Source organism: Hemitrygon akajei, chromosome 32 (assembly GCF_048418815.1).
Source record: "Hemitrygon akajei chromosome 32, sHemAka1.3, whole genome shotgun sequence".
NCBI classification, from domain to species: domain Eukaryota; kingdom Metazoa; phylum Chordata; class Chondrichthyes; order Myliobatiformes; family Dasyatidae; genus Hemitrygon; species Hemitrygon akajei.
Window position 1 is genome coordinate 6,503,234 of NC_133155.1, and position 22,842 is coordinate 6,526,075.

At 44.8% G+C, this 22,842-nt stretch overlaps 1 protein-coding gene across 4 annotated transcripts in view; it reads right to left on the bottom strand.

Annotated features, from left to right (window-relative positions):
* rps6ka1 (ribosomal protein S6 kinase a, polypeptide 1) overlaps nt 1-22,170 on the bottom strand; it is a 165,485-nt gene extending 143,315 nt beyond the window's left edge. For 2 of the 4 annotated variants that reach the window (XM_073034406.1, XM_073034403.1), the window contains exon 1: nt 21,928-22,170. In XM_073034406.1, coding sequence (XP_072890507.1) covers nt 21,928-21,990 — 63 coding nt within the window. In that variant the 5' untranslated portion in view covers nt 21,991-22,170. Of the gene's footprint in view, nt 1-12,443; nt 12,507-21,927 lie in introns of those variants that run through there. The other 2 variants (XM_073034409.1, XM_073034404.1) reach the window with 1 other exon arrangement.
* Between the last annotated feature and the right edge of the window lie 672 nt (nt 22,171-22,842).

A 22,842-nucleotide genomic window follows, 5' to 3' on the forward strand; every position in this document is an offset into this window, starting at 1 on the left:
GAAGCCTCCGGAGAAGACGATGATGCAACAAGTCAGAATACTCTCCACTGTACATCTGTAAAAATTTGCTAGACTCTGTTGACAAAGTAAATCTTCTCAAACTTGTAATGAAGTAGAGCTTCATTGACGTCTTGATTGCATCAATGTGTTGGGCCTAGGATAGAACCTCTGGAAATGCTGGTGCCCAGCAACTTGAAGCTGCTCACCCTTTCCATCAATGACTTCTCAAGGAGGTCCGAGGGCTGGTGTGTGTTCTCACAACTTCTTCTCCTGAAGTCCACAATCAGTTCCTCAGTATCACTGATATTGTTGTGACACTACTAAACTAACAAAACTCTCATTCTTGTGCAAAACCTCATCACTATATGAGATTCTGCCAGCAATGGTCGTGTCATCAGCAAATGTATAAACTGTGTCTGAGATGTGCCTAGCCACACAGCCATAAGTGAAGAATCATCTTTAGATTTGCCTGATGCTGCTGCTCCAAAGATACTTTGCATACTCCACACTGAACTAGATTTGATCATCTGGTTTGATAGTAATGGAACAGTAAGGAGCTGTGGGGCCATGAAGTTACAGATGGTGACTGTGTACCTTTCTGCCTCACTTATGATACACAGTGCTTCAGGTGCCCAGATTTGATTTGACCATCCCATTAAGTCCATTTGCAGTAGCATACAACACATTGGAAGGCATCTCAATGCAAAGGCAGCGCTGTGTTTCCACAAGGACTGCTTGGTGGTCATTTCTATCAATGCTTTCAAGGACAGATGGTAAAGTGGCCAAGACACAGTGAAATATCTTCATCCAATAGTGGCTGTGTCCTTCAGAATTCAAAGCTACTCACACAGAACCCTGGAGGAACTCAGCAGGCCAAGCTGCACCTATGGAAGAGAATAAACAGTCGATGTTTCAAGCCAAGACTTTTCATCACGATTGATGAAGCATTTTGTGTGTGTTGCTTGGATTTCTAGCATCTTCAGAATTCAATTAGCTTGGCCAATGGTGTTACTTCTAAGCCATTTTTGGTGACTGTTAATGAAGACAATCATCTGGAGTATAATCTGTTCCTCTGCTACTTTCAATGCCTCTTCCAAGCATTGTTCAGTCTAGAGACTCACCTGTTTCAGTTGGTAAACAGTAAGACATCCCCTTGCCCAGTTTAACTCAACAATATGGCAGTTCATTAGGTCTGGAGTCCATGGGGAATTTAAGGAAAGTCAAAACCTGAAAGTTGAAGCCTCTAGGTCAGAGAGTCTGGTGGTCAGAAGCCCGATGAATACGAGTCCAGGGCCACAGTCTGGAGGTTGGAGGTCTGGAAGTGGCCGGTACTGGGGCTGAAGGCCCATCTGCATGTGTAGTTGGTGGGAGCAGTAAAAGAGGATTGTTTTGCTGATATGGTTGTCAACTGCTGTTACAAGTGTGTTGTTCTGTTGATTATTTTGGGCATGCTATGCTAGTACCAACATGTGTGGTGTCCCAGGCAAATTCTCAAACCGTATTGTTAACACAAATGACACATTTTACTGCATGTTTCAAAGTACATACAATCAATAAATAAAGCTAATCTGCCTTGGCCAGTCCCCAGATGCCTGTGAGGACTTTGCAAGGTTGGCTGTCCTGAGAACAACCTTGCTGTTTCCGAATTCTGTGCCTACAATACAATTAGATAGTCTGCCTAGTTTTATCTTTTCTCGATATAAAGCAGTGACATTGGTTTAACAGAGTGGCTTGTCAGGTTGTTTTTTTTTATTAAAAAGAGCCAACCACAAGTGTGCACTTGGAATTACATGCAGGCCAAACTAGGGAAGGAAGGCAAATCTTCCTCCCTTAAAGACGTTTGAGAGCCAAATGGGGCCTTACAAAAATCCAGTAGCACTTGTGGTGATTGTTGCAAGGCAAGCTGTTGTTTTCCCTACATCATGGCGATGCCATGGTGAAATGTGAACCCAGTGTTTCGACTGCTAGTCCAGGTATATGGATCAGTTATTTAACGACTCTACCACTTCACACTTGCATAAACCTGCCAGAGGAAGTGGAGAATGCAGGTATGATTTCAGCATTTAGGAGAAATTTGGATAAGAACGTGGATGAGAGGGGTATGGAGTGCCATTTTCCAGGCGTGGGCTGGTGGGATGAGGCATGGACCAGATGGGCTTAAGGGTCCACTTGTTTGCTGCAGTGCTCTCTATGACTTTGTTTCTCCCAGTACCTATACTTAGTCATCGACAACTCCATCTTTTCCCTGGGAATAGTCCAATCACTGGAATAAAAACTGAAAATGCTGGGAACACACTGCAGGTCAGTCAACATTGGTGGCAGGACAAACTGTACTTCACATCTGGGGCCTTTAGTTAAAATAAGGAAACAGTTTATCCACTGTAACTTTCATCTGTGTCACTGTTACCCAAACCTCTTCAATCCAATGCAGTATTTTTCCCGAAGCTGTATAAACCCAAGCTCACCTAAAATTGCTGCCTATTACTCTTATATTAGCTTCCAGATAAGCAACAGATGAAAATTAACATTCCCTTCCTGGTAGTCAAATCCCACAACAGATGAACCCTTTCACTTCTTTAACTTCCTCCAGCCTATAAACCCTTAGGGTTGTTATGTTCAACCATTTCTAGGTACAGGCATGTTAAGATCTGGAATTATCTCTGACCCATACCTTTCAGTTGCATTTTCACTCTTTTTTGATAAACTCTTTAAAATCTACCTCCTTGACCAAGCTTTTAGAATCTAGCCACATAATTCCCTATTAATCTTCCTGACAAATTTTTGTGAAGCTCCTTGAGAAATCTCATAGCTGTCACTGTAAGACTGTGCTAGTGCATCCAACCCAAATTCGAAACCAGGTATTATTAAGAACCAATGAGTCCCCTTATTAGAAATACAGACCAACATATACAGTATACAGTACTTAAAAGTTTGTGAACAGAATATGAAAAGGCATTCTAAACTGTAATTCTCCACCAACATAACTATGACCAAATGTTAAAATGCATACAAATCATGACGACAAATCAGTATACAGGATGGAGATTGAACATCTGGTTGAATGGTGCCACATCAACAACCTCTCATTCAACCTCAGCAAAACCAAAGAGCTGACTGACTACAGATGAAACAAATCAGGGGTCCATGAACCAGTCCTGCATAAGGGTTGGTAAATATAAATTGTTTTGCTTTATCTTATCAGAGGATCTGTCCTGGGACTAGCATGTAAATGTCATTTCAAAGCAAGTATGGCAACATCTCTACTTTCTTACAAGTTTGCATAAATTCAGCATGTTATCTACAACTTTGACAAACATCTAAAGATGCACAGTGGACAACATCCTACTACCGGTAATTGCATCCCAGCTTGGAATGAAAACACCAATGCCCAAGAACAGAAAAGCCTACAGAAGTGGTAGATACAGCCCAGCCCATCACAGGAAAAGCTCTCACCACCACTGGACACATCTGCAAGGAGCCCACCACAGGAAAGCAGCATCCATCATTAAGGACCCCCACCATCCAGGCCTTGCTCTCTTCTCACTGCTGCTTTCAGGGAGGTGGTACAGGATCCTCAGGCCCCACACCACCAGGTTCAGAAACAATCACTAAACTTCAATCATCCAACCCCTGTACTCGCATCAATAATTTCACTCCCCTCAACATTGAACTGATTCCACACCTAAGGACTAACTTTCAAGAACTCATGATTGATTTCTTGATTTTTTTGTATTTGCACACAGATTGTCTTCTTTTGTACACTGATTGTTTCTTAGCCTTTGTGAGCAGTTTCTCATTGATTCTATTGTTTCTTTGTTCCGTGAATATCTGCAAGAAAATTAATCTCGTCGTATATAGTAAAAAATACTTGTACATACTTGATTAATTTACTTTCAACTTTGAATATGGAATTTACAAATACAAAACTTGCACAACGCTCACTAGCTCAGACATGCAAACCCCAAATCAATGAAGGAGACTGCATTCTCTCTGCATCAGAAGACACCCCCGCATTAAAAATGCCAATTCAATTATCCTTAAACTACACCCAGTGCTTTATACACAAAATGGCTTGCTTGTCAAAGACTCAACAGAATCAATCTCAGCAAGATAGAAACCAGGCACACTTAATCAAATTGTTAAGAAATATCAAATACCACAACAGACAGGAAGTATCATAGATAAGGCTGCCATTATCAAGTTGTGACTCAATGTGGGTCACTGGAATAAAAGCTACAAATGTAGATTGGCAGAAAACATCAGCATCCTATTGAAAACATGCTGATCACCCTCAAAAGGGCTTACCACAAATTGCAAACGGCATACTCCAACTTCTGCAAAGAAACTCTGACCCACATTCCTGGCAAAGTGCTAAAGATCCACCCTCCTTCAGCTTGTAGTATGAGGAATTAATCGAGAGCAGAATCAAATTATTTTTGCATGAATCTGAACACCACGGAACCTCCTTGCTAATACAATCTGTGTGCCTCCCTTCTTCAAATATTAACTCATGATGAACATTTTCTGATTTCAACAGTGCAAATCCAGTAGTTTCGACAGGAAACTCAATCAATTAAGTTTTTAATATATGAAAGCCCTCAGATTCGAAGCCATAGTATTTCAACTACAAAACAAACACAAAAAAGGTGATCAAACCTCAGACCAGTCTATACAAAATTGAATGACCATTTTATATCAGCACACACAAAACTCCAGAGGAACTCAGCAGGTCAGGCAGAATAATTAGTCAACGTTTTGGGCTGAGACCCTTCTTCAGGACTGAGAAGGAAGAGGGAATATGCCAGAATAAAAAGGTGGAGGGAGAAGAGGGAGAACTAGTTAGAAGCTAATAGGTGAAGCCAAGTGGGTGGGAAAGGACAGAGCTAGAGATGAAGGAATCTGATAGGAGAGGAGAGTGGGCCATAGGAGGAAGGGAAGGAGCAGGGGACCCAGAGGGAAGTAAGAGGCAGATGAGAAAAGGTAAAGGTTAGAGTGAGGAATAGATGAAAGGGATTTTTTTAAAAACAGGAATGAGAAATTAATATTCATTTCATATGAGATTAACATTTTTAAAGAAGGCCAAAATAAGCAGCTTCCCAAAGAAAAGAATATCCTAAAAATTTGGAGATATATAGAAAGGAAAAGTTAGATTTTGTTTAAAAGTTGACTTGGTATCACTGCAGTATAAAATCTGGATAAAATTAACTACAATTAACTTGGGGCCAAAATATCCACTTCTCCTCTCACTTAAGACCATTATTGACCAATTAGTATTTAGCATTGGTCCCAACTCAAGAAAGATTTGGAAGCATAAGGACACATTACAAAAAAAAAGAGCAATGAGTTTTCCCACTAGGCTCAGGAAAGTGACAGTGATGGAAAATAGCCAAGTAACATTTTTCTTTTCACAATCACTAAATGAAATCAGCTCAACTGTGGGTGTGCTATGCCGTGACCAAATAGCGTGCAACGCCCGAGGCCACGATCAAACCCCCGGCACCGCGTGGCAGTAACTGTAGATTGTAAATCAAATGTTTAAGAGGCAGAGGGAAGGCAAATTTCTTTTCAAAAATGTTTCATTGCTCTTCAGTTTTAATAAAGTTTTCACATTACTTAATTAAATGTCAACAGTCTTTAGATGTTTTGAAGACCAGACATTTAAAATGACTTGGTCCCAGCTCACAATACATCTCCACTCTCCTCCCTCCTGCACCCATACACAAATTCGCACAAACTTTGGCAGCTGTTAAGGTCTGTCAAGAACATTTCAAGGTCGGGCCAAGACATCTCAGGGTCCCATAAATACACAAAACCACACCAAGTGATCAAAGAAACAGCCCTTTGTATCAGGCAGGAGTGTGCATGCACGCACACACTCAAGGGAACTAATACAGCAGTGGCTCCAAACCAGCAGAACAGCGCTAATGGAAGGGCAAAAAAATGCCCTGCATGCAATCACATATTTAAATTAACAGAGCTGACAATTAATAAAGTCTACCATGCGGCCAACATTATACAATGGTCGCATTAAAAGAGAAAATGTGTAACAATAAAAAAGTTTTTTAAAAAAAGAGAGAAAAAAAAGAGAAAATGTGTTAATACAAATCAAGATAGTTGAACGTGACATCTTTAAAAAGCCAGGAAATAATGTTGAACATTGGGGGGAAAAAGAATGCAGATGTCAGAATCCTGAAGTGGGAGCATAAAACGCTGAGAAAACTCTGCAAGTTCGGCAGCATCCGTGGAAAGAGAAGCACTCAATGTTTCAGGTCTGTGACACCTCGTCAGAATTATGTGCTTGATTCCAACAGCAAATTCAAAAATACAGGTTTTAATAAGTGTATTCAGCCCCAGGTGATCAAACACAGTGCAAGTCAAACAAAGAATCTCAGCATAAGCAAGAAGCATGGTTATCATAAAGGTGCCACTTTCAAAAAATTATTAAAGACCCAGCACAGCTAACCAGTAATAATCCCGAGCTAACACCAAATTTAAATTGAAATAATCTATTTGTACCTAATAGCTCGTTAAATATGCATGTGAGCTGAAAAATTTATAACTTTGCTAGCATACTTTCATTATTACAAAGTACAAACGAAACTTTATTATCAATGTACATATATGCCACCACATACAACCCATTTTCCTGTGAGCACACTCAGCAAATCTATAGAATAGTAACTGTAAACAGGATCAATGAAAGAGCAAGTAGAGCATAAAAGACATCAAACTGTGCAAATGCAAATATAAGTAAATAGCAATAACAAGATAAAGCATCCTTAAAGTGAGATCATTTGTTGTGGGAACGTCCCAACAGATGAGTACAGTTACTGCTGCTTTGTTCAAGAGCCTAATAGTTGAGGGGTAGTAACTGTTCTTGAACCTGGTGGTGTGAGTCCTGAGGCTTTCTGGTACTTATCTGGTACTTTCTACCAGATAGCAGCAGCAAGTAAAGAGCATGGCCTGAGTGGTGAGGACTTTTGATGATGGATGCCGTTTTCCTATGACAGTGTTTCCTGCAGATGTGCTCAAAGGTTGGGAGGACTTTACCTGTGATGTACTGGGCTGAATCCACATTTCACAGGAGTTTCCATTCAAAGGCATTGGTGTTTCCAAACCAGGCAGTGATGCAGCCAGTCAGTCCCCTTTCCACTACACATCTATAGAAGTTTGTCAAAGTTTTTGATGTCATGCTGAATCTCTACAGACTCCTAAAGTAGGAGGGGTGCAGTTGTGCTTTCATTGCGATTACATTTACATGATGGGTCCTGTACAGGTCGTCTCAGATAGTGACATCCAGGAATTTAAATTTGCTGACCTTCTCCACCTCTGGTCCTCTGATGGACTGGCTCATGACCCCTGGTTTCCCTCTCCTGAGGATCAATAATCAGTTCCTTGGTCTTGCTGACAGTGACAGGTTGTTGCTTTGACACCACTCAGCTGGGTTTTCATTCTCCCTCCTGTATCACCACCTTTGATACAGCCCACAACCGTGATGTCATCAGCAAACCTGAATATGCTGCTGGAACTGTACTTATGTGGCGACCCACTTCCCAGCGCACTCGAACCGGCTCACAAAGTGGTGTGCGCCGGCATTGAGGCCGGTCCCAAAGAGGGCGCCAAGCCTGCTTCACCAGCAAGGGGAAAAGCCCGCGCACGGGACGGGACTGTGAATATGTGCCCCCTACAGCATTCCCGCCCGGGGAGGGCAGGATCAGGAAGGCTTTAAAGCGAGGCCGCGAAGTTTGAATAAACCTCTTTTACAACTGCAGCTCACCGACTGCGTGTCGTTATCTCAGCCCTGCATGTAGCACACCACTACAATTGGTGACCCCGACAGCCCAAACGATATTTGGACCGGAGATGAACGACGCCGCATCTGTTCATGCAGTTTCGTTAAAACTGCCAAGCTTCTGGACGCTGTGACCTCACCTATGGTTCCAGCAAGCAGAAGCCCAATTCCACATTTGACAGATAACCTCAGATGCCACACGTTACTACTACATGGTGAGCTCCCTCGACCAGGAGACAGCCGCCCAGGTTGAGGAGTTCATACAGTCGCCCCCAGAGGATGGCAAATACACAGAATTCAAAGCCTTGTTCATAAGGACTTCCGGACTCTCACGGCACGAGGGAGCTGCCCGCTTACTGCACCTGGATGGTTTGGGGGACAGGCCACCATCGCCTTTGATGAACGAGATGCTGTCCCTGGTCGGAGGTCACAAGCCCTGCCTCATGTTTGAGCAGGCGTTCCTGGAGCAGCTGCCCGAGGACATATGCCTGCTGCTGTCCGACACGGATTTCAGCGACCCCCGGAAGATGGCGGCCCGGGCGGACGTGCTGTGGAAAGCCAAGAAGGAGAGTGGGGCGTCCGTCGCACAGATCACCAGGCCACACTCCCAGCAGCAAACCAGACCAGGCCCAGCCACAGAGCCCACTAACCCCAGAGGCAAGGGAGGAGGAGACCAATGAACAATGGTGCTTCTACCACCAGCAGTGGGGCGCAGAAGCCCGCCGCTGTAGCCCGCCCTGCAAGTTCCCAGAAAACGCCAGGGCCAGCAGCTACGGTGCTGGCCATCGGGATAGCCTCCTGTATGTCTGGGACAAGCAGTCGGGACACCACTTTTTGATCGACACCGGAGCCGAGATCAGCGTCTTACCTCCTGACTATTGTGGACCGGTTCACAAGATGGCCAGAGGCGGTCCCTCTCACCGACACCACCTCCGAATCGTGCGCCCGAGCACTGATTGCCACCTGGGTATCTCGCTTTGGTGTACCGGCCCACATTACCTCCGACAGAGGCGCCCAGTTCACCTCCAGCCTGTGGTCAGCTATGGCCAGCCTTTTGGGGACACAGCTGCACCACACAACTGCCTACCACCCACAGTCAAACGGACTAGTGGAGCGTTTCCACCGTCATCTGAAGTCGGCTCTCATGGCCCGCCTCAAAGGGCCTAACTGGGTGGACGAGCTTCCCTGGGTCCTGCTCGGAATCCACACGGTGCCCAAAGAGGATCTGCACACCTCATTGGCCGAGTTGGTGTACGGCGCACCCCGGTTGTCCCAGGAGAGTTCATACCAGCCTCAAGGGAACAAGAGGAAGAACCCGCAGCAGTCCTGGGCAGACTAAGCGAGAGGCTCGGTAACCTGGCCCCCATACCCACTTCACAGCATGGGCAGAACCCGACCTGCATACCCAAAGACCTGCAAAACTTGTTTGGGTATGACGGGGCGGACATCGGGCACCGCTACAGCGGCCCTACGAGGGGCCGATTACGGTGATCAGAAACAACGGGTCCACATTCGTGCTGGACATTGGGGGGAAAGAGGAGGTTTTCACAGTGGACCGACTCAAACCGGCCAAAGTGGACTTGGCGCAGCCGGTCGAGATTCAGGCACTGCAGTGCAGAGGCAGACCTCCCAGACTGAGGACTGAGGGGGTGTATCGCCGGTTCTAGGGGGTGGGTTATGTGGCGACCCACTTCCCAGCGCACTCGAACCGGCTCACAAAGTGGCGCGCGCCGGCATTGAGGCCGGTCCCAAAGAGGGCACCAAGCCTGCTTCACCAGCAAGGGGAGAAGCCCGCGCGCGGGACGGGACTGTGAATACGCGCCCCCTACAGCATTCCCGCCCGGGGAGGGCAGGATCAGGAAGGCTTTAAAGCGAGGCCACGAAGTTTGAATAAACCTCTTTTGCAACTGCAGCTCACCGACTGCGTGTCGTTATCTCAGCCCTGCGTGTAGCACACCACTACACTTAGCCACCCAGTTGTAGGTGTAAAGCAAGTAGAACGGTGGGGGGTGGGGAGGGGCTGGGGAGTCTTGTGATGCACCTGACGGAGATCTTGCCACCAATCCAAACTGACTGGGTCTGCAAGTGAGGAAATCCAGGATCCATCTGCACAAGGGGGTATTGAGGGCTAGGTCTTGGACTTTACTGATTAGTTTGGAGGGGATGATGGTGTTAAATTTGAGCTGTAGTCAATAGAGCATCCTAATATATGCATCTTTGCAGTCATCATTAGTGAAAGCGATGACCCAAGAATAGTCCATTCTCAAACTTGAACCATTCTCTCTATATTTTACAAATCATAATTGCTACGAGTCTTAAAATATTCATTACACAAGTGAACAGTATGTGTGATCCAATAACCTCCTACCCGTAAAACAGCTTGAATTTCTGTACAATCAAAAGTACTAATTCATAACTCCATGTGATGCGAGTTGAGAAAGTAAATGAATAAGTCACAATTGAATGGCAGAGCAGACTCGATGGGCTAAATGGCCTAAACCAGAGCCCTCCAGAGCCCTCCATACCCTTAGCATCCATACCATTATGGTCTGATGGTATGGATAGTAGGGGTATGGAGGGCTATGGTCCTGGTACAGGTCGATGGAAGTAAGCAGTTTACATGCTTTGGCACAGACTAGATGGGCCGAAGAGCCTATTTCTGTGCTGTACTTTCCTGTGACTCTACGATATAATTGCCTTTTTAGGGAGAATTTTCTGTAAGTCAGACACTTAATGCTTTGCAAAAGATGGTGCTTACTAGTCTCGTGTAAAGTGGTGATAACAGAAACTTGGCAAACAAGCTTCTTCATTTCCTGAGATAACAAAAATGAAAAGTGCATTTCTATAATTGTAAATTTAATCAAGTATGTGTCATATGCCATGGTATTGCAATTAATATCTCACTAGATTAAAAGAACCACTGAGGCTCTATCCCCCACACTCCAACATTATAATCAAAGCAGTGGATCAGAGATGAAAGAAAAAGGTATTTGTCACATATACACTGAAACATCGAAACATTCAATAAATGCACAGCCCTGGACATTGACGCAAACAGTATGAGGACGTGCTGGGGGCAGTCCAGCTCTAACATAGCTTGCCCACAACTCACTAAACCTAACCATACATCTTGCAGTCACAAGCAGAACGTACAAACTCCTTACAGACAGCAGCGAGAATTTACAGCTGACGCTGTAAGATGGTCCGCTAGCCGCTACACTACCGTGCCGCCTCACAGCTGCATATGATCGGTTCCGCGGTCATACGCGAGTAAGGTCATACCGAGAGCAGCACCATGCATAGCTATGAATGTGTCACCCACCTGGTGAGCCTGCACACCGGACTAACGTACACATGTATTAAAGAGAAACAGCGTATAATTTACAGAACAAAGTGATCCCACAACCAGATGAAACCTGAAAATTTTGTCTCAGTCTCAGGGCAAGTAGTAGCGGAAAATTAAGCTGCAGAACATACACATCCCAAACCATGGCACGACTCAGCATATGGACACTCAAGATGATTGGAACACTCCCAAAACATATCGATATTATGAAAGAGGAGGTGATGAAGTGCATAAAGGTGGATATATTCCTGAGGCCTGACCAAGCGTACCCTAGGACACAAGGCGAAAAACTTTCATGGGGCCCTGACTGAGATTTTCATATCTTCCTTAGCCGTACATGAAGTATTGGAAGATGGAACTGTGGCTAAGATTGTGTCTTTATTTCAAACATGCTGCAAGGACATGACATGGGACTACAGGTCCGTGAGCCTATTATGAGTGGTGGTGGGAAATTTGTCGGAAGGAATTCTGCAAGACAGGGTCTACCTCAGTGCCTCCCAATCTTTTTTTTAGCCCAATGCCCCCCTAAAGCATCTTCATACTTGCCAATGTCCCCCACCCAAAGCACAATATGCTTTGCAGCACCCCCATAGTGTAAACCCATGTCTACCATATGCTAACATGAGAAAAAAATATTGTGCTTTAAATGTTTAATTTGTCTTTAAACCTAGCTTACACAGTACCTGTGCACTGTACAGCAGCTTCAATATCAATGTGATCCTTGAGCTTGATAGTTTTTTAAGCAAGAGTTGAAATATCTGGTTCAAGTTGCAACAGTAAAAGCCTCAAGTCCCCACGTGTAACACTGTCCAAGCAGTTTCTGTTTCTTGTGAGTATGTGGTTCACTGCACTAATACCTCTCAACAAGGTAGGAGGATGGAAATGCAATGAAGAGCAGTTTGGCTCTTCTCCAAAGACCAGGAAACTTTGTACGACAGTGTAGGACACATACCACAAAGGCTGACATTTTTGAAAAGCCTTTTCAATCTGTGAGTTCTCTTCCTGTTCTTCCACCTTGCCAAGAAATGGGTTAATTACTCAGTAAAGAATTTCCAGATCGCTCAAATTCTTGAATCGATTCTGAAAATCCTTCTTCAGTGACTGGTGTAAGCAGTACTCTTGCAAATCACCGTCTGTGAAAGACAGTGCCAAACTTTCCATGTAGGAAAACTGTGAGAACATTTTTCTCCCAAAGTTTTGCTTATACATTTCCGATAAAAGTGGACACTGCACTTTTTGCCTTGATTAAATTGAAATTCTCACCGTGCATTTTCATATTTAGAATATTTATTTTGTCATACTGACCGCTAGGTATGCCACATCTCCACGTAGAAGTTCAATCTCGTTTCCCATGCTCTAGTCGGAGCTAAAATTCAACTACAGTATTAAAAAGATCAAAGGAATGTTTTAAGCAGAAGCCTTTTGACAGCCAATGCACTTTAGTGTGAAGAAGCAAGCGCTCAAACTCTTCATCATTATCTTGGCATAACTGGTGAAATATTCTGTTATTTAGTAGATAAGCTATAATTTTGTTGATAGCAGTCATTCCAAAGAGTCACGTTTGAAAAAAGTTGCTGGCTGAGAATTTTGGCTGTGAGATGCTGATGATGAATTACACAATTGATTGAAAACAGACTTGGAATTTCTTTTTTCATAAATGTCACTAAACCAGCATGGCGACATGCCATATATGGTGTTCCATCTGTTGCACAAAAAATCATGTTCTTATTCGGAATACTTTTATTCTCATTGTAGATGGGTTCTCCATATTTGTTTTTAATCTTTTTAAGAAAGAGAGTTGCTTCATAAACTGTACATATGCCAATAACAATGCCTCATTGTCTCACAGTTGACTCATCTAGTTGTATCCCAAATTCTACTTTTTTAAAGCTTTATGCATAGTTGATACTCAATGTCTTCATTCATTTCGTCAACATGATGAGCTCTAAAGTTATTTCTCAAAGTAATGATTTTAAAATATAGATATCCATTTTGAGTATAGTGGTGAGTACTTTTGATAAAGCAGGCATTATTAATCTTCCAGCAATTGTACGAGATTCCAAAATGATAGCAATGCTATAAGAAGCAATGAGACCACTATCAAGGTCATTTTTAGCTTTCTTGGCAAACGACTCGAGTGTACAACACTTTTCAAATGCTGCTTTCATCTTCGGCAACTGAGTAATACCATAAGTGGCCTTTTCAGGGTGTCTTTTACAGAAGTGTTCCTACAATCTTGATTTTTTTCATGGCTTCATTAGGCAGTACAGTATTACAAATAAGACACATTGTTAATCTGATGGGAAAGGAATAAAATTATACTTCAGATATGTATCATTTTATTGACACACTTTCTACAGTTTCTGTTTCTTAGCAGGATTAGAATTCATGGCTTCATGACCTTCAGACACAGATCACACCATATTTATTTATCCATCATTAATGAGACTAAATTATAATAAAAAATCAACACAAGTTTGGAAATGCTTATTGTATGTTGACAGCAGCGAGTTGACACAGATGGAATCTGAATGTAGTCAGGATAGAGCTGGTGTTCTGCTCACTACATTTACACTATCCCAGTTAGCACAACTAACCAATCACATTAAGTTCTCATAATCCCCATGGATGGTTCTTGACCGCACACATGAAGCCAAGATCACTTTTCACATCTCAAGAGGAAGCCTCAGTGTTGGCAAGTTCACTGTTTGGCTCTATTTTACTGCCACAATGCCTCATCCTTTTTTTTTTGTAAGTGCCTGCTCTACTAACGGTCAGGTCTCATGCCTCAAGTTAGGATGCCGCTCATCACCCCCCCCCCCCCCCCGGACTACTTCTATTTCACCTAGCGCCCCCTTAGAACCATAACCACCTCCGTTGGGAATCACTGATTTGCAAAGTCTTATTAGGCCACAGCAGCTAGTGCAACCCTATTACAGCTCAGGGTATTTGAGAGTTCAATTCCGACACCATCTGTATGGAATCTGTGATTGCATGGGTTTCATCCCACAGACCAAAAATGAACAGGTTAGTAGGTTAACTGATCACTGTAAATCGTCCTGTGATTAGGCTAGAGTTTGTGATTGCACGGGTTTCATCCCACAGACGAAAGGTAAACAGGTTGGTGGGTTAACTGGTCACTGTAAGTCGTCCTGTGATTAGGCTAGGGTTAAATAGGTGGGTTGCTAGGTGCTGCAGCTCATTGGGCTGGAAGGATCTATCCCTCTCTATGTCTAAACCAGTAAATAACAATAATATACCTTTGCTCATGGAGAAAGAAAATCACACATCATGAATTTAAATGAGTTTTCTTTTGAAGTGACTAAGGGCAGGGCAATGGATGCTGACTATATGAACTTTAGCAAACCTCTTTTTCACGATCCCACATGGCAGACTGACCCAAGTGATGACACATGTGATCCAGAATGAATTAGCCAATGCAGATCTGGCTGGTGGAATTCAAATGTGATAGAGGAGCATTGTTTTTCAGATTAGACTCTGTGAGCAGTTGTGCGCCTCAGGGATCAGTGCCGGGTCCCCTGTTATTTGACATTAACAATTTGGTTGAGAATGTTGGCAGCACAATCAGTAAGTTTGCAAATGACAACATAACTAGCGGTGTGATGAGCTGCTAGGGCTCATCAGCTATGATGAGCACGATCAGCATGCAGCTCATCTAGGAGAAGGAAAACTCTGATCTCAAATCTCTGCTGCCTTGTGGCTATACCCACTCATGGAGAAGGCTTCAGGAGTAAACCTCCAGGAAAAATCTAGAGCTGGAGTCACTAAGGCAGTCCTACATTGAGTTCACCTGGCAACCCCTACTCCTCTTTGGAAATCACATCAGCTGTGTATTGAGGGGAAGCCTGCTGCATGGGCTTGCTCTCCATATCGTACTGCCTTGGCTTGCACACTAGCCGCTTTCGACTATGTAGATAGCTAGGTTGCAACATCTGCGCTTGACCCCGACCAACAGGAACTTAAATGGACAGGGAAGGTTGCCTAATTACACAACAGGAATTAGATCAATTGGGAAAATAGGCAAAGGGATGGCAGGCAGAAGTGTAAGGTGAAGCATTTTGCAAAGTTAAATCAGGGCAGGACTTGAGAGATTTTGCTGTACAAGTACACAGGTAGACAAAATGGTTAAAAAGCCACGTGGCACATTGCCTCCATTGGATGGGATACTGAGCACAGGAGTTGGGACACTATGTTCCAGCTGTACAAGACATTGGAGAAAATGAACTTTGAACTTTTTTTGTTCACTTCTGCTTGTCATACTGTAGGAAGGATGAGCTAGAGAGGATGCAAAAAAAAATTCACTAGAACGTTGTACGGCCAGGAAGGCTTGAGTTATATGGAAAGACTGGATAGGCTGGGAATTGCTCCCCGGTGAACAAGAGACTGAGGGAAGATCTTATTAGTTTATCAAATTATGGTAAGATTAAATAGGGTGAGTGGTTAGAATTGTCCCTCCCCAGGATACAAGTCTAAAATTAGAGACCACAGATTTAAGATAGAGGAGGAAAGGTTAAAAAGAGACCAGAAGGGTTCTTTCCTTTGGGAAATGGTAATTTCCTTTGGGGGTCAATAAAGTATCTATTAAAAAGAGGGTTAATGGAATATGGAATGAGCTGCCAGAGGAAATAGTAAGGCAAGTAAATTACAACCTTTAGAAGACATTTGGACAGGTACATCAATAGAAAAGGTTTTGCGGGGGTTCCCAACCTTTTTTATGCCATTAAGAAACCCCTAGTTTCAATGGATATGGGCCAAGGGCAGACAAATGGGATTAGCTCAAGAAGGCACCCTGGTCTGCAAGGAGGAATTGGGCTGAAAGTCCTGTTTCTATGCCATATAACTATGGCTTTTTCACATAGGTCTACTTGCCCTATTGTGTCCAGTGAAGATTCATCTTGGGCTCCTCCCAAGATCCCCAACATCAGAAAAGTCAGACTTCAGCCAACTCAATTCACAGCCAGGGACACTGCAAGGACAAGAAATTCAGCTGGAGATCAACACTCTGGAACTTGCTGTGCCTCCACCCAAGTTTAAACACAGCACCTCCCAGACAATGTGGAAAATTGTTAAGACTTGATCTGTTCATGACAAATCAGGTCCAGCTAATTACCACTTAAGCAATCAGCAGCTACGCAGAAGACAGTGGCATCAATCCTATTAAGTAGCTTTTTTTTTCACACACATCTGCTCTCACCCCTTCCACCCACCAGCCCACTTGAGATAGGGTTCCCCTTGTCCTCACCTACCACCCCACCAGCCTCTGGGTCCAACGTATAATTCTCTGTAACTTCCGCCACCACCAACGGGATCCCACTACCAAACATATCTTTCCCTCCCCCCCACTTTCTGCTTTCCGCAGGGATCACTCCCTACGCGACTCCCCTGCCCATTCGCCCCCCCCATCCCTTCCCACCGATCTCCCTCCTGACACTTATCCTTGTAAGCCGAACAAGTGCTACACCTGCCCTTACACTTCCTCCCTCACCACCATTCAGGGTCCGAGACAGCCCTTCCAGGTGAGGCGACACTTCACTTGTGAGTCGGCTGGTGTGGTATACTGCGTCCGGTGCTCCCTTTTATATATTGGTGAGACCTGACGCAGACTGGGAGACCGTTTTGCTGAACACCTACGCTCGGTCCGCCAGAGAAAGCAGGATCTCCCAGTGGCCACACATTTTAATTCTACATCCTATTCCCATTCTGATATGTCTATCCATGGCCTCCTCTACTGTCAAGGTGAAGCCACACTCAGGTTGGAGGAATAACACCTTATATACCGGCTGGGTAGCCTCCAACCTGATGGCATGAACATTGATTTCTCCAACTTCCGTTAATGCCCCTCCTCCCCTTCTTATCCCATCCCTGATTTATTTATTCCCCCCCTTTTTTCTCTCTTTCTGCCCATCACCCTGCCTGTTCTCCATCTCCCTCTGGTGCTCCCCTCCCCCTTTCTTTCTCCCTAGGCCTCCCGTCCCATGATCCTTTCCCTTCTCCAGCTCTGTATCCCTTTTGCCAATCACCTTTCCAGCTCTTAGCTTCACCCCACCCCTTCCTGTCTTCTATCATTTCAGATTTCCCCCTCTCCTTCCTACTTTCAAATCTCTTACTATCAGTTAGTCCTGACGAAGGGTCTTGGCCCAAAACGTCGACAGTGCTTCTCCCTATAGATGCTGCCTGGCCTGCTGTGTTCCACCAGCATTTTGAGTGTGCTGCTTGAATTTCCAGCATCTGCAGATTTCTTCGTGTCTGCTTTTACACTGAAGCCAGTTTTGGTAAGATCATTCAACTCTAGGTGAAACTGCCAGTGAGGTGAGAATGACTACTCTTGCATCAAGAAGCATTTGACCTAGCGTGGCATCAAGGAACCATGAGAACAATGAAATCAATGGACATCCAGGAGAAAGCCAATAGCTGGAGTCATATCTCACACCAAGAATAACGGTTGTGATTGTTGGAGGTTAGTCTCCTGGCCCCAGGACATTGCTTCCAAAAAAAAAAAACAGGTGCGTATCCTACACTGAATCACCATGAGCTACTTCATGAATGATTCTTCTTCCAACGTCGTCGGAAGTGGGGATGAGTAATAACTTTGTAATATTCAATTCCGTTCACAACCTCTCAACAAATACAGCAGTCCGAGCCTGCATACAGCAGAGGTTGCACAACATTTAGGCACGAGCTTTCACTCACACAAGTATTAAACAATGGACATACCCAAAAAGAGAATCTAACCCTCTTGCCTTGGCCTTCTAAGGCAATGCCATTCCAAGCTTCTCGGCACAATCAGAAAAATCAATACGTCCACTCTGTTAATGTGGCTGCAAAGGATGGTCAGATAAATCAGGGGCAACTTACCTGCTTGCACAGTAAAGTGACTACTTACAAATCAGGGTCGTGGATTTATGGAATTCGTTGCCACATACAGCTGTGGCGGCCCAATCATTGAGGGTGTTTAATGAGGAGATTGATAGGTATCTAATTAGTCAGGGTATCAAGGGATATGGGGAAAAAGCCGGAAGTTGGAACTAGATGGGAGAATAGTTTAGCTCATGGTGGAGTGGCGGAGCAGACTTGATGAGCCGAATGGCCTACTTCTGCTCCTTTGTCTTGTGATCTTGTGAAATCAAAAATTAGGAGCATAATGAAAACTCTTCACATGTTTAGCTACATTCTCCAACAGCTCAATGACATCTTGGACAAAGCACCATCCTCTGCCCAAGGCACTCATTTCCTCTGCCAATGCAATCCATTTGTTTGCCTTGCTTACCTTAAGCGCCTCCATAGGACAAAACAGTAGGTGTATGGGCACGTCACTACCCCCCTGCCCCATCTGCTCCAAGTCACACACCAACCTGACTTGATTCCTTCACTGTCACTGGACTCAAAAAATCCTGGAACTCCCAACCCAACAGTACTGCAGTACCTTCATGAAAAGTACTTGAAGATCAAGAACAGGACTTACCACCACCAGGTCAAGAACAATTCAGAATTGTCAATAAATGTTGGCAATCCCAAAGTGATTGTAAAACAAAGGGCAAATGGTAAAACATGTCCATGTCATAATGTGTTCACAATGTTTGCACACTAGATATCACCCATGCAAACTTTATCAGAATATCACAACTACACTAGGTCATAATTTAAATATCAGGTACCTCTGGTACCTAATAAAGTGGCTACTAAATCATAATCTTCTTCATAGTCTCCTGCTGCTGTTTGGTTTGATGTTTCATTCAGAGATGCTCTTCTGCACACCGCTGTTGTAACACATGGTTATCTGCATTATTGTCACAAACCTGTCAGCCAGAACCAATCTGACCATTCTCCTCTGACCCCTCTCGTCAACAAGGCAATTTCACTCACAGAACTGCCACTCACTGGATGTTTCTTTTCTGTTTTCACACGATCCTCTAAGGACTGCTGTACGTGAAAATCCCAGGAGATCAGCAGTTTCTGAGATACTCAAACCACCCCATCTGGCACTGATCATTCCATGGTCAAAGCCACACAGATCACATTTCTGGTGTTTGGTCCATACAGTAAACGAACCTCTAAACCAGGGGGTCCACAGACCCCTTGCTCAATGGTATTGGTCCATGGATTAAAACAAAGAATGGGAACCCCTACTCTAAGCTATACTTTTATGCACTGAGTTGCAAACCAATATAAATGTCCTCTCCCAATGCAACATCCCCTGTATTGAGACCCTAGTTACACTCAGTCAGGTACACTAGACAGACTACATGTCCTAAAACCTTACTGAGGCAACATGAAAAGATTAGTGACTCCTGGGAGCACCCATGAACCGTGACCACTGACAGCGTTGCACTGAGAACAGTACCGAAATGCTTGCGGCCACATATCATACCTGCACAGACAGGGAAGACCACCAGCTCACAAACTATCCACTCACCAATTCAACCTCCATCTGCCCTGTTAATGCAAAGGTCTGAACTCCAATTACCTCTTTAGCCACCGCAGAACACACAAAACCAGAACAGAAGTAATCTCCAAACCCAAGGGAATGTCGAAGAAAGGGATGTAATTAATTGAGGATTGGAATATACAGGTAAGGATGTAATGCTGAGGCATTTTAGGGCATTGCTCAGACCGTATTGTGAGCAGCTTTGGACCCTTTATCTAAGAAAGTCTGTGCTGGCAGTGGAGAGGGTCCTGGGGAGGTTCCCAAGAATGATCAAGGGAATGAAGGGTTAACGCATGAGGAGCGTTTGATGGCTCCAGGCCTGTACTCACTGAGTTTAGAAAAATGAGGGGGGATCTCATTGAAAACTATTGAATACTGACTGAGTGGATTGGTGGGGGGGGGGGGGAATCTTTCCTCTAATGGGTGAGCACAGCTTTAGAATAGAGGGATGTCCCTTCAGAACCGAGACAAGAGACTCCTTTAGCAGAGGGTGGTGACTCTGGAATTCACTGCCAGACAGCTGTGGAAGCCAGGTCACTGGGTATATTAAAGTGGAGGTAGATAGATTCTTGATGAGTGAGGGCATCAAAGGTTACAGGGCTAAGGCAGTTGAAAGGGATAATAAATCAGCCATGATGGAATGGCAGAGCAGACGCAAAAAGAGTGACCGAATTCTGCTCCTATGCCTTATGGTCTCAATATACATCACGTAGGCCCACAGAAAGCTTTGTCAGAATACTAGAATGGAATGAAAGAGCTTGACATTACCAGCTACTCCATCAAAAACTTTTCGTGGCACAGACCACCAGTTACAGAAACCAACAAGGCAATGCAGTGACAGTTGTGATATTTGACTTACAAAACATCAACCAGCATAATAACCTGTGTTGCAAGTTGGCTCAATCAAATATCAGAAAATTTATACCAGGTGGTGGACACTATTGTATCAAGGATTCGTTTAGCGTTGCAGAATCTTCAGATCAATGGGCCACTACAGCCAGTTGAAAGAATCATTAATAAGATATCCTGCCAGTGCGTATTGTCCCACACCTCCCCCGTAACGAACGACTGCACTTGTTAAGAATTACGTTTCGGTAGCATAGGATTGAGATTATAAACGTAATGCTCGAATGTTTAATACAATTAGCGAACTACAAGCCATTTAATTCTGTTCCAGTTCAGACAAACTCTGAAAAATGTATGAACTATAAGGGTTTACATGGTTTACTAGCCGAGATCAAATTTCCTCCCCGAGGACGATCTAGATTCAGTTTCAGTCTTTTCATGTTAGTTCTGAATCCCTAACGGCATTTTCCAAGCCCTGCCGCTGATCGCTGGGAAAATGCACTGACATCCTGCAAGTCCATTATTTAGCACTTCGATGCTGACTTTTCACTTCTACATATTGTACACAAAAAATTCTTTTAAACAACACTCTCTCAATTGCAGGTTTCGTTCTGCGGTAGAGGAGCTGCCCCGTTACATACGAGTAGCAAATTATTTTGGACTGAAAGAAATCCTCACGGAGGAGGAATTCCCCCCCCCCCCGACTGCGGGGTACAAGGTCGTTAATGCATTCAATAAAAGATTTTATTCAATGTCATCGCAACAGCCACGGTCCCTGCTTTCTCGTGCGTCATTTTTATCGCAAATTGCTGTTGTAATGCGAGATGTTCCGTGTCATTTTATTTGTCGGTGGTTTTAAAATAAATCGGGCTATTCAAATAAAAATATATTCATAAAGATGGCGACCCTTTAAGGACGTTATAAATTGGTTTATTCTCATAAAAGTCAACAAATTCGCAACAACGCCGAAGTTGGGAAAATCGGAGCGTGATGTTGAAGCGTCTAACAAAATACAAGATCGTGGCAAAAAGCATGTAAACTACAAGGCTCCAAGATCCTCGATTTCTTTAATAAAATGTTCATAATCACAAACACGGCGCGGCAATATAACTGGCATCTCCAAAGTTACACTTATCGCCGTTTAATGGTTTTAATTATCCAATAAACCCGTCTCCACACAATCCAACTGCGCCCCAGCAGTGTTTTTCATTCATCTGGAATCTCACTGAATCGCCCTCAGAAAAGTGCGAGGCTGGAGACAGCCCCGCTCCGGCCCTTCAAACCTCAACTTTCCGAGGAATTCTGTCGAGCAGAGAGAAAAACATTCGGAGTTCATCCGGCTCCATTCCCCATCCAGTCACCTCAACCCGGACGCATCGGCTCGGCTTCTAAACCGGTCTCCTCACGCCACTGTTAATGCCCACCGTGTTCTCTCCTCGGGCAAATTCATGCCCGTTTGCAACATGCAAACCGTTAATTCCCCACTCGAGCATTTACCTCCGACTCCAGGTGAACCACGTCCACTTTGGGCCAGGGACCGGCTAACTGTGCCAGCGGCATCCTGCAACCGGCTGCGGACGCGAGACCAAATGCCTCTGGCTGACTACTTCCGTGGAGCGCTGGCTTGGCCTCGGCGACTGCCAGGTGATGCGCTCTGCCAAGGGGGGACGGGTCACTTCGTGCGGCTCGCTCCCGACCGGCCCCTATCCCGCGAAGCGCAGTCACCAACTCGCCAGCCTCCCTCCCTCCCTCCGCTCAGTCCCCGCCCTCCGGCGCCGCTGACGTCACCGCGCAGGGCGACGTCCCAACGTCGCGCCCAAGCCCGCCGGTTGCGGCCAGGCTCGGCGAAGGACAATGTGTGTCAGGCGGATCAAGGTAAAGGGGGGACACAACCGGGCATCGCATGCTCCAGCTCCCAAGGTCTGCAAACCAGAGTCCGTGCTCCCCGATGCAGAACAACATCGCCAGAAGCAAAGGCACAGAATATACCCTGGGCAAGGTAGACAGACAGACACAACGCTGGAAGAACTCAGCAGGTCAGGCAGCATCCGTGAGAAAAGAGCAGCCAACGTTTTGGGCCGAGATCCTTCATCAGGAATGGGGGGGGGGGGGAAGAGAGGGCCGAAGCCCAGAAATAGAGAGGAGTTGCTTCTCCAATCTGAGTTTGGCCTCATCATGGCAGTAGAGGAGGCCATGTATGGACATATCTAGATGGGAATGAGAGGAAGAGTTGAAGTGGGTGGCAACTGGGAGGTCCCTGTCTATTGTGACGGACGGAGCGTAGGTGCTCGACAAAGCGGTCCCCCAATCTGCGTCGGGTCTCGCTGGTGTAGAGGAGGCCACACCGAGAGCACCGGATGCAATAGACAACTCCAGCAGACTCGCAGGTGAAGTGTTGCCTCACCTGGAAGG